Here is a 12,196-nt window from a genome sequence, read left to right on the forward strand (position 1 = left end):
GAATGGCATGGTGAGCAAAAAAATTATGGATTTAGGCCCACATCTCTGTACTGGGGTGAATGTAGGACATTGTTCTGCATTCTGTCCATCAATTGTTCTTTTTGCATTTGTCACCCTCAGTGGGACGGGTATGCCCAGACGTGGGTCCTGTGCTCTCCATGCAACTGGAGTCAATCTATCCTGGCTGATGAGGGGTGAAACCTCAAAACCAGTCCTAAGATGCATTGTTCCAGTCCAGGGAGGACGTGGCCTGGCAGTTTTGGCTGGATTGTTCCCATTGGGCACAGGGTCAAGACTGATTTGCATATGGCTAAGTTCAAACTGGAATGGCATGTTGAGCAGAAAAAAACGATGGATTTAGGCCTATATTTATGTACTGGGTGAATGTATGACATTGTTCTGCATTCTATCCATCAATTGTTCTTTTTGCATTTGTCAACCTGAGTGGAACGGGTATGCCCAGACGTTGGTCCCGTGCTCTCTATACCACTGGAGTCAAGCTATCATGGTTGATGAGGGGTGAAACCCCGAAACCGGTCCTAGGATGCTTGGTTCTAGTCCAGGGAGGACCTGACCTGGCAGTTTGGGCTGGACTGTTCCCTTTGGGCACAGGGTCAAAACTGATTTGGATATGGCTGGGTTCAAACTGAAATGGCATGGTGAGCAAAAAAACTATGTATTTAGGCCCATATCTCTGTACTGGGGTGAATGTATGACATTCTTCTGCATTCTGTCCATCAGTTGTTCTTTTTGGAGGTAATTTCTCATTCATATACATATTTGATCTCACCTGACTTTAAGGACTCTTATTTACTTCATGATGATTTCTCGAGACTCTTTGTTATTGAAATTTATAAATGTATTCTCTTTTTTCGTTGTTGAATCATTCAAATCCGCATTGCTGTTTTTAACTCCAATATTTGAATACTTTTCCTCATCCCACAGTTTTTATACTCAGTTTGAATTTTTTTTATTTTACACTTGAGTAATTCTTTTTTATTTGACTCAAAATTAGGCGACCCAGTTTCTGATCGAAATCACTCACAAATTTTTCCAACAGCTTTAACATTGACTCCAAAACACACTGTGTTGACATTAGCACTGAGGAACTCAATACTCTTACTGGCGCCTGCATTTTAGAAATGCTGTGTCCAATCGCCTTTAATATTATCAGTGATAAAGTTTCCATTTCATCATGGGAATTGATGTCTTTTGGAAAAAAAAGTAGAAATTAGAATTTTTGTAAATCCTTTATTCATTTTGTTAAAAATTGGACCACTTCATTTTGCTATTGAACATAATGGCAATAATCTACTATCATCTTTATCGTTCCCCTGCTCACCATCAAAAATGGTCTTATCACTAATACTATGGTAGTCCTTTTAGTCAATCATAGCATTCTTCTGTTTATTTTTCCGAAAACGCCTCCATATATATTCATCCAGGACATCCGATGCAACTCCATTTGTATTTTGCTTTGGTTTCATTCTTTGTATAGACTCCAATCTGGAGTTTTGTTTTTGTGTGAATTGCATTTGTCTGCTAGTTAGTTTTCCTGGTTTCATAATTTCCATCCAAGGCAGCTAGCCACAAAGTCTTGATTCAAATTAATCAGCACTTTCTCATCAGATTTGATTTTAGGAAAGACATCCTTTATGATCTTAATTTTCACTTTTGTAGTTTGGGCAATTCAATGTTACTTTCATTTTTGGAATCAGCATTTATGTCTTTTGGCCCCTTGAACTGCAATCCTTTTGAAAAAGGTCTTTACTTGGTTTCAGTCCCTCGATAATATTTCTACTATCCTTACTAATATTATATTTTTTATCATTTTTTTCTTTTCTTTCATTATTTATTTCAGCATTTGTGTCATGTATTTTTATCTGCTTCATTTTTATGGTTACACCCCTGTTTTTCGGGTTCCAAGATCACATCATTTCCCCACCGTTCCAGAGTTCATATGTCATGGGGGTCAAACCATTTCCATGATTCTATCCAACCTTAGAATTGGTTAATTTGATTTTACCTTACACTTTGATGCCTTTTTTTTAGATTAGTTGTTGTCATGTTTCTTTTCATAACTCTATTACCTAGGCTTCTGTTCCCATACTCATCAACTGGAAAATGCTGTACCTCATCCGAGTTTCCTAACAATTCTTTATTCATTTCCTTTTCATCCATGTTATTACACCTCCTCATACTTCTATCTTTGTGTTCCTTGATGTTTACAATTGCAACTTCAACAACCCAGTTAGACAACTCTTCTAATTACTATACAGAAAGGGCCCCTTTTATTTGTCAAGTTAAAGTCTTTCCCCATCCTACGTTTATTAATCTTGTCCTTACCTATTTGCCTTATATTTCGGTTTCTCTGTGACATCCACAGTTTTAGTTGCTTAAATATTTTGATCAAATAGTTGTATCAATATACCAATATACAAATAAATAATTCAACATAGGTCACAGGTCACACAAAACATGTCAGGTAAACAATGTGAGACTCTATGTAAAATCCGGAAACCTATTGTCTGATTCCGGAACGATTATCCATACAACCATGAGACTCCCTTTAATGTGTTCCACAGATCCTACCACGGATACTTAAAATCTAATAAATCTTTACCTCCAACATCTTTATATGTTTAAATTAGCAACAGTACTCAATGGACTCTATTTTGAGCAATGACAAGTTCTCTCTGTAGTAGCAGACAAGAAACCACAATACACATTTAACAATTAGCCTGGAAAGCTATAGGGTTGCAACACTGGCCACATCAGAGCTGCCATTTTACCAAAGTCTAGGCTGAACCCTTCCGTTCGCAAAGGTTGCCACTGCTGCTACAGCCGCTGCTACCACTACTGTTAGAGTTTTCTCCCTTTAAGCCCTTCAAGCTGCCCCACCTCACACTGACTTCCCACCACAAGATGAAGAGCTTCATTGGACAGCCCAAATGTCCTGGGTAGTGTTAATGGATGTAACAGGTACTCTACTTACTATGTGGCAACCAGAAAACTGCATACAGCAGGTTGCGATCTGCAGGTCTACAAGCCTGCAGGCCTACAAGCTTGCACGCTAGGTGGAAGCGAGTCTAGCCTGAGAAGGAGGGGCACTAGCTCATCCACAGGTGAGGTCCTGAGCAAATCCTGGAACTGGTGCAAATGCCGATGCATCAGCATCGCCATGAGGGAAGGGAAAAACAATAAATGTAGTCCTTGAGTGTACATGTATTCTTATGTATATTTACTAATACATCTAGTGATAACGCTACACTTTTTTGCGTTTTCTGTCTGTATATTTACCCCTTGATGTGGAAGTATGCGTGACCACCCCTTCAAAATAGAAGGCAGCCTTCTACCACAGGATTTATGAGTACAATGTTACTGCTACTAAATTTGCATGCATAGGAGGTTTGCACCACTGTGGTAAAGAACCCCCTTTGGAAAGCATAGGGAAAATGCGTTTATTATTATTTTAAAAATCTCACAAATATTATAATGTAGAATATAAATGTAGTATATTTTAGATATTTTAAACCTAGAACTACTAAAATAAAATGTTACAGCATATTAACTCATCAAATTAAATTTCTATTGGATATGTAATTATTTTAAATAATCATTTATTCCATTTATACATAACTTTTAGTTCAAATTCTTTTTATTTGGTTTAAAAGTCAACACAAAGAAATAGCACAGCTGTTACATACTCAGTGCAAGCCATGAGTTACAGAGATCGCATGTGGGTTACAGCTTATTCACAAGATCTTTGGCGAGCCAGGTCTGCTTATTCTTGCCCCTTCCCTGAATATTTTAATAAACCAATGAGGAAGAGAAACTGAGCTTGAGAAGCTCCCATCTAATACAGGACAAGATAGCTCTTCATGTAGGCGCCTCCGTGGCACGTCACAACTGATATAATTCAACATTACATTTTCTATACAGAGAAAAAATGAAAAAGAAAACCTAAGAGAAAAAAAGAACATTAGAACCTTGATATTATGGTGTATACATGGTTAAGTTGGTCAGGAGAGGAGGGCTTCCGGCCTGAGCGAGAGGAGACCACCTGGGGGCAAGCTCCTATCATTTAAGGACAAATCCCAGTGACTTTATATATGGAACCAATGAAGGGCCCTCAGCTGCGGATTGCACGCTAACATTGGGATCCCTTCCAATAAATAACCTATCAGCAGGGACAATATATACTCAAACCCTTTTCTCGAGTCCTCCACAGTGTCAGTCATATACGCTCCAGGGCCAGTGCCCTCCACAGCTGCGCATGCCATTGGGTTAAAGATGGTGCCTCTTGTTTCTTCCATGCTGCTGCTACTGCCATTTTTGCTGCACCCTGACAGAGCCACATGACCAACCTATCCCCTTGCATTTGACGTTTTCAGGGTCGGATCCCTCAACCCCAGCAACATGTGTTCCATCGAGTTCGGGATCGGGTAACCTAGTATGCTTTTGATTTGGCACAAGATCTCCTTCCAAAACGGCTGAATGGAGGGGCAGTCCCACCAGATATGCATAACTTTTAAACAATAATTTAAAAAAATCCTTTCCTAACCTAACATTTCAATTTGTATTTAACATATATAGCATTTTGCTAAAATTGTGTTGAATCAATTTCAAATCTTTGAAATGTTTTAGTAAATGTTTTTCAAGTTTAATCTATTTTTTTTTTATAATTACATTTTGAAATATTAAAATCACTATTTAATGCTTCTATATAATTTTTGTAACACTAAAAATATATATAATGAATTGTCAACAAAATATCATTTAAATATTATTTGTTTCTTTGTGGTATATTTGAATTTTCCTGACTTAATTGCTTTCTATGGGAGTGTGTTGAAGTATCAGAGGTTAGAAGTATGTGGAGCTTGGCTTCCTTTAGGGCTGGGCTGGAACACATTTGAACCTGTTTCACCCTTAGGGCAGTAGTAACTTTAGAAGTTTTTGAATAGCAATGGTTTTACTCTTTTGCGGTGTATGATTGTATTAGCATGCCCCTCCCTAAAACCTCCGAAGTTAGTCTTACACCATTGTTGAAAAACACTGTAATTTACTTCTTAGATAACTGAAGAGATGAAAAATACCAATAAAACACCTAAATTGTGGTAATATGCTGCTAATGAACATCAAAAAATGACAACGACAAAATCCATCATTGTTTTAGTCCCAAAAATATACAACACATTAACAATAGCAGCCCCCCTTTTTGCATCAAGACAGGAATAGCATATGCCTAATCAAAAAACAAAGATATTCAGGGTCAATAGAAAAATGGCAGAGGTATAGTGTACATTATTTATGTTGATCAATTTTTATTCAATGCACCTCACACACCTCTGTGCAATGCTACTGTTTTGAGGTTTTTACACATTGTCCAATAATGTAAGCCAAACATTTCAAATAGAAAGATATCATAAAATTGACATGCAACAATGTCAATATAGCTTTAAAAAACTGTTAATAAATGTAAAAAGAAATGTGTACCAAATCATTTCATTTTCTGGATTATATAAAAATACACAAGCTGCAGTACAAATATTTTTACGAATGAACAGCAATTTTAAAACCGTTGTACGTAATATGTGCAAAATGGGGCAGACAAAAACCACATGATCGAAATCTTGTATTCCCTGAGTAGAAAGATTACATATTTGCCCATGTCTGCTAATTCCTTCCCATGCTCCTGTAATGCACCTTACCAGTAACATTTGTAGTCTAACAATGAGCAACATGCGGCAGACTCTATGTTCTATATTCAATATCAAATATGATTGCATTTTCTTCATCAAGTAAGAAGCCAGAATTACAACGTATGTAGTATTTGTACAACAGGAAGCCATATCTAATTCCATGCTGAGAGCTGGACTGTTTTTTTTAAGTTAGACCTTAAGTTTCACCATAGACACAGATTCCAACAAGGCTGTATAGAAATTCCTCCTAAAAACATTGTCTTGCTTTTGCTTGATAAAGAAGTCCCTCCAGAGTATTCTGCTTAAGGAATTCACATCTGATCGACACAGTTTGAGGCCCCATCATAACACTGCTGCCAGGCCCTGGACAAAAGTACTTGCAAGCCCTAGTTCTAAGCGGAGGGCCGCAGTGGAGTGTAAGGTACATAGTCTCCGTACAATGTTTGCCCTCAGCCAAGTTCATGAAAGACCAAATAATAATTGACATGACTTCCGTCGCATATAGCATGGTAAGCAAGATTTTTAAGTGATATAGCTGGATTGAAAAAGAAAAATGTCTGCGGCCATGGGCATTAAAAAAGAATCTCAGTCTATTTATGTGGCACATTGCCTTATTGTGTAAGTGGGAAATATGATTTCTATCAGATAAATTGGAACTGAAAAATGTCCCTAAATACATGTAGGACTTAACCACCTTAAAAATGTCCACCTCTAGATGCCACATATACTTTATTTTCTTTGCAAGAGATTTTCCTGCAAAAACTAACATTTTACTTTTTTAAATATTTATTTTTAGAAACTGATCTTCAGCAAAGGATTTAAGGAGGTCCAACCTTTTTTGCAGTCTCCTGGGAGTCAAGTTTAATATTATTGTCATACGCATACAGGAGGCAAGATATTTCCTCACAGCCTACCTTGGTGGGTTCTCTTTGACATACAGAGAGGACTTAGGAAGATTTACTACATATAGGGAAAACAGTAAAGGTGCTAACATGCAGCCTTGTTTTATCCCATTTCCAATGATAGTCAAAGGTTGCTGTAGAACAGAACCTGGTTGCAATTTGATGGTGACATTGATAGGACGTGGGCCGAATACAGTAATGCCGTTTGACCTGGTCAAACATTTTACCTTCTGACTTGAGTCCTGTAAGTCCCTATGCATCACAGTAGTACAGTTTTAAAGCACCCCAGGACATCAGTGGAGGTATTTAGAGACTCACAGGGTAGCAGGCAGAGACAACCACTACGGTCCAGTCTAGGTCCAGTTGCCACTAGTCAGATGGGTAGTTGCAGGAAAATGCCTCTTTTAGCTTGCTGTGTCCATGTAGCTTTTAAAAGAAGGTCAGCCTTATACCCCTTGAAACCCACTTCTTTGTCATGGGTATGAGAGAGACAGCAGGTCCAGTACTCCAGTGCGCTTCTTCTGTTGCAGACAGCAGGTTCAGTCCTCTTCTTATCTTCCTCAGGCCCAGGAGTGTTCTGAAGGGCATGCCTAGAGATGCCACATTTATGGCCGGCACAAGATAGAGCATGGTAATGACCTCTAGGAAGGCCCTACCGACTTTGGGCATTTTTGAAGATGGCCAATGTCTTCAGCCACACTCAAATTGGGCTCTGACTGTTGTGTGTATGTGCGTGAGGGGAAGCATACTATGGTAATCCTAGTGTTCTCCCACATCTAACACTACATTCCAGTTTTAGGCAGTTCCTGTACCCCCAACAAACTCAGGGAAAGAGGTCTGGTAGAACAAAGCTGAGCTTTCAGCAACCTCAGTGGATATGCACAAATTGATTTGCCATTTTGTTTCCCTCCTGTGAAGTGCACCCCAAATGTCTTATTAAAAACCCCAGCAGACCTGTCAAACAGGATATGATATTGAAGCAGAACTTGACACTTTCATGTAAAAATGATCTTCTCAGCCCCCTAACATATTTTATCAGGTTCAGAAGGGTAATATCTGCCATTTAGGTCAGCCTCTTGTTTTGCTCCTGGGTGGAATTTCACGCCTCATTTATACCTATTTAAATTCTAATCACTGGCTAGCCTAAGTGGGAGAACAAATGCAGATTTAACTTCCAGGGACCTCAGGCACTGCAAAGCTACCTTTCTGAAATTTACTTTTCCATAATATTCTGAAAAATACAACTTCGTTATTAAATTGGAGTTTTAATAACTATTAAAATAGTTATTTAATTCATTTTCTAGGTAGTCCCATTCTTTGAGATACTGTATAGGTTTTGAATGCTGCATTTCAGGGCATGACTATGGAAAAGCCAGCCGTGCTACAGTGAAAATACCTTTAAGGTGGAAGTCACTGTAAGGACATGTTTAGCATTAAACCTTTACATGTTCTACTTTTAAATACCATGCACCCTGCCTTTACAGGCAATTAGGCCTACTTAGGGGTGTTCCATAAATATTTAAAACGGAAGGGTTAACCCTGTCAAAAGGGTTCATTTTGACAGGCCAAATTTGCATTTTTTAAACTGCACAGCCAGGCTACAATAATAGGCCTGGAGGTACTGCAGTGAGTGGTACAATAAGTGCTGCAACCCATTGGTAGTATTTAATTTACCCACCTTGGGTACACTTGGTGCTATATACTAGGGACCTATAGGCAAGATAAATAACAAATCAGGTATATATAACTTTTAACATATTAAAAAGAGGAGAACAAGCACTTTACCACTGGTTAGCAGGGGTAAATTCCATAGGGATCTATAGGCAGCAAAAATAGCGTTCAGCAAAAATTTAACAGAATACCAGATGGGCACATTTTCAACATGGAGCTATAACTGTGCACATAGCACATGGTTGGAGCAGAAATATTTCACATTAAATCCACGAAAGACATAGATTTTGTTTGCAGCAACTAGTGATGGATGTTGAGCATGTCTGGCCAGTTTACCAGCTATCACATGTATGTGAGTCTCAATGATGAAGAATTTGATCAACTCAGCTTTTCCATCTGAGCTTCCTTAAAACTCGTACACAAATCCATTGGATATTTCCCAAGTGGACTATGCCATTGACATTTATGGTTGGGTGTCAGCACATGGGTTAAGTGACTAGTTACTCCTGGACAATGGTACCAGGAATGGCTCAGGGAGACCTAAAATGACAATGTTAGGTAGCATGCTCTGATACCCCATTTAGTTAAGATGGACTGCTTCTGGGGCATTCTTAAAAGTCGTGTGAAATTCATGTGTGTTAGACAAGTAGAATAGGCATTCACAAAGTAAATCGTTGCATTCTAATACATTTACAGAGAAACCTTAATCAAGGCAGAGTAAAGTTTGTGTTTGAAGCAATAATTCTCTGTGATATACAAACATTTGAACTTCACTGAAAACACTTTAATTGAAGTAGCACTGTGTTTATTATCAAAAACCTCTAAACTTCTTGAAAATCACCTGTTAAGTTAGTAGTGTAACTCTAACTTCGCCCTTTATTCACTCATGACATCGCCAAGGACCTAGCTTCTCAATTTTCCAAGCTACACTAGGCAGCATTAGCCACACACCAGTGACAGGATACCCTCACAGGTGATAGTGAGCTTTACAAATACACATAGCATAACATTGCTTATGACATCAACAATTACATTAGCAATGACATTTGAGAAAACATAATTTAACATCTCCTAAAATTACAGTTTCCACTCCCTTACAGGATACCTTTTGTTTGGAAAAAGCATTACTTAGCAAACTATTGGGACACAACTTAATTTATGTTTTTTCTTCATTTAGACAATGGATGATAAATTTGCAAGGAACAATGGCACTATGCAGCTGGCATTGAGATACCTGGATTTCTTCTACACCACCTGTTTTGTTCTGGACATGTTAATCAAAATGTTGGGCCTAGGTCTGGCACAATATTTTTCAGATAGTTGGATGCTTTTAGAATTTGCACTTACTATGGTAAGTTATTGTTTACATTCACTTCATTTATTTCATTTAGACAATTTAAACATTGTCTTCAGAAACATTGTTTTACGTTGTACTGACCATCTAGTGTGTTTTTTAGTAATTTATGGGAAGTTCTAGGAACTGTAAATATACACTTAGAATTATCTACTGTTGTAATAGAAGCAACAGTCTTTACCCCACATTGCTTTGACACTGAAGTCTTTACAGTGGTAAGAACAATGCAGGTAAGTACATATAATGGCCTTTAACCCCTTCAGCGCTGGGCGAATTCCGCCGCGGTGCTGAAGGGTTCGAGCGCGGGCGGGCTCATGACGGAACGGTTCCGTCATGAGCACAGCTCAACCGTGGCTCATGACGGAACCGTTCCGTCATGAGCATGGAAGGGGTTAAACTTCACCGTGCTTCCTTTACCTCATCGTTTTTGACAACACAGGTAATTATATATATTTTTTTGAATAATGAAAAAGTATATGGTATTTAAAAACAAAGGGGTTAGGTGCAGCTAGGGGTAAAAACTTAGGTGATTTTAGGGTTAAAGGGTGGCATTAGACTCAGTAAATTTGTATGTTTTACATGTCCTGGTAGTGAAAAAATCTTAAACCCATTTTTCACCACTGCACAGTCTATCTTTCCCATAGGACTTCTGGAGGTGCCTTATTACATTTTATAAGTGTCATTTCTAAATAGGAAGAGATAACCAGTCCATGTCTGGTATCTTTGGAATTCAGGTGAAAAGTCCTATTTATTGGTGGGATAGGGTTTTTGTTCACACTTTTAAAAATGAGACTTTTAGAAAGTTTATTTATTTTTTTATTTATTTTCTATTGAGCGTTTAATTCATGATTCAATATACATATACAGAGTAAAGTGCTTAAGTGCTCAATATAAATTATGGTTGACATCTTACCACAGACATAAATCAATCTAAGAACAAATCAGCATAAAAAAACAAAGAATTAAGAGTACATAAAAACCAGAAATATCAACAGAAAGTCGTAAATTGCACAGTTTCTAATTAAAAATTATTTTTACCCAGATCTCACACTAATTTCCATTGGAATTCCAGTGTTTCTCGAATTTTGTGTGAGACCCTAATCTTAAAGCATAACGCCTCTCCAGCTATTTAACTTTGTAGAGTTTAGCTCTCCAGGTTTGGAAAGTGGGTACAGTATTGCTACTCCATTTTTGCAAAATTAATGATCTTGCCACCAGGCCTGATATAAATACACACTCTTCTTGTGTTTTATTCATCGTTGTTTTTAGAGAGCATTACAGAACTTCAGTGTAGTTATCAATAGTTAGGGATTGTCCTATAGTCGTTCTGAGACATTTCTCAATTTCCTCCCATAGGTGCTTGATCTTTGGACAATCCAAACAATATGAGGTCCGGTGCCTCCTCCCTCCCTGGAGCAGCGAAAACACCTATCTTCAATCTGAGGGTATATTATGTAGAATTGATGGGGTCCTATATATTAACCATTTCATATAAAATTGCATTCGCTTACAATTAGCACCTCTGATTATTTTTGCGTTGTTTATGAATTCTTTTCCACGCTGCTCTAGAGTTTGGCAGGCCTTCTTTTTTCTGCCATTTTTCTTGAGCTTTTTCATAAATAGTGCTAAATTTGCCATCATTAAAAATTCTCACCCAAGTGCTTACTGACCGTTTGTCCGTGGTTTCTAGTGCTCCGCTTAATTCTAAACTTGCTATTAACGCTCTAATGTCAATACTTTCTAAAGAATGCTTGATTTGGATAAATGACCATTTAAGCATGTCCCTGGAGTGACGCAGCCCAATTTCTATCTCGTGCCACTTGTTCCAGGTATCTGAGTTAAGAAAGTCTCTCACTTGCCTGTACCCATTCTCCTCCCATTTCAATATTACACTGGTTTGCAACAGCTTGTCCTCCCCGGTTTAGAGATGAGCCAATCTTGTGGGGCCATTTATGCAGGGGATACCATAAAATCCAAAGGAGAACTTTATACCGCACTTTCTTCGGGTTCTTGACTATCCTCATTAGGCCTGTAATTTTTTACTCATTTAATTTTTTATCCATAAAAAAGTTATCCATTTCTGGAAAGGCAGACTGGGTATAAAATCTGTGGTTGTTATGTACAAAATGTGTGTGATATTATTCTCTTATATTTGGGAGGGACAATCCTCACTCCTCAGTCGGGTACTTTAAAGTGGCTAATGCTAGTCTTGGTACCTTGTTGGCCCAAAGGAAAGATGTAAACAAATTATCCATCTCTTAAAAAAAATATGTTTGTAGTGCACATGGGGCTGCTGAAAATAAAAAGTTGAATAGTGGTAGGATTGTCATCGGTATAAGTGCCGCCCGGCATATTATTGATATTGGAAGTTGATTCCATTTTGATACTAAGCATTTAACTTTTTGCCCCGGGGGACATTGTTCAAAATATATAGGTCCTCTAACCTTTCAGACACATATATCCCCAGGTATCTCTTCGTCAGGGAGTTATATACTAACCTGAGGTTTGGCAGTAAAGTATCAGCGGAGCAATTGCATAACAGAATTTCTGTCTTGGCCCTATTTATT

General features: G+C 38.0%; 1 protein-coding gene across 1 annotated transcript in view; it reads left to right on the forward strand.

Moving 5' to 3' along the window:
* The window catches only part of LOC146864181 (sodium channel protein type 2 subunit alpha-like), an 869,020-nt gene that overhangs the window by 270,143 nt on the left and 586,681 nt on the right, over positions 1-12,196 (forward strand). Inside the window, exon 10 of the mRNA XM_085638959.1 lies at positions 9,453-9,626. Within this exon, the coding sequence (XP_085495085.1) occupies positions 9,453-9,626 (174 nt within the window). The remainder of the gene's footprint in view (positions 1-9,452; positions 9,627-12,196) is intronic.

Source organism: Triturus cristatus, chromosome 2_1 (assembly GCF_964204655.1).
Source record: "Triturus cristatus chromosome 2_1, aTriCri1.1, whole genome shotgun sequence".
Taxonomy (NCBI): domain Eukaryota; kingdom Metazoa; phylum Chordata; class Amphibia; order Caudata; family Salamandridae; genus Triturus; species Triturus cristatus.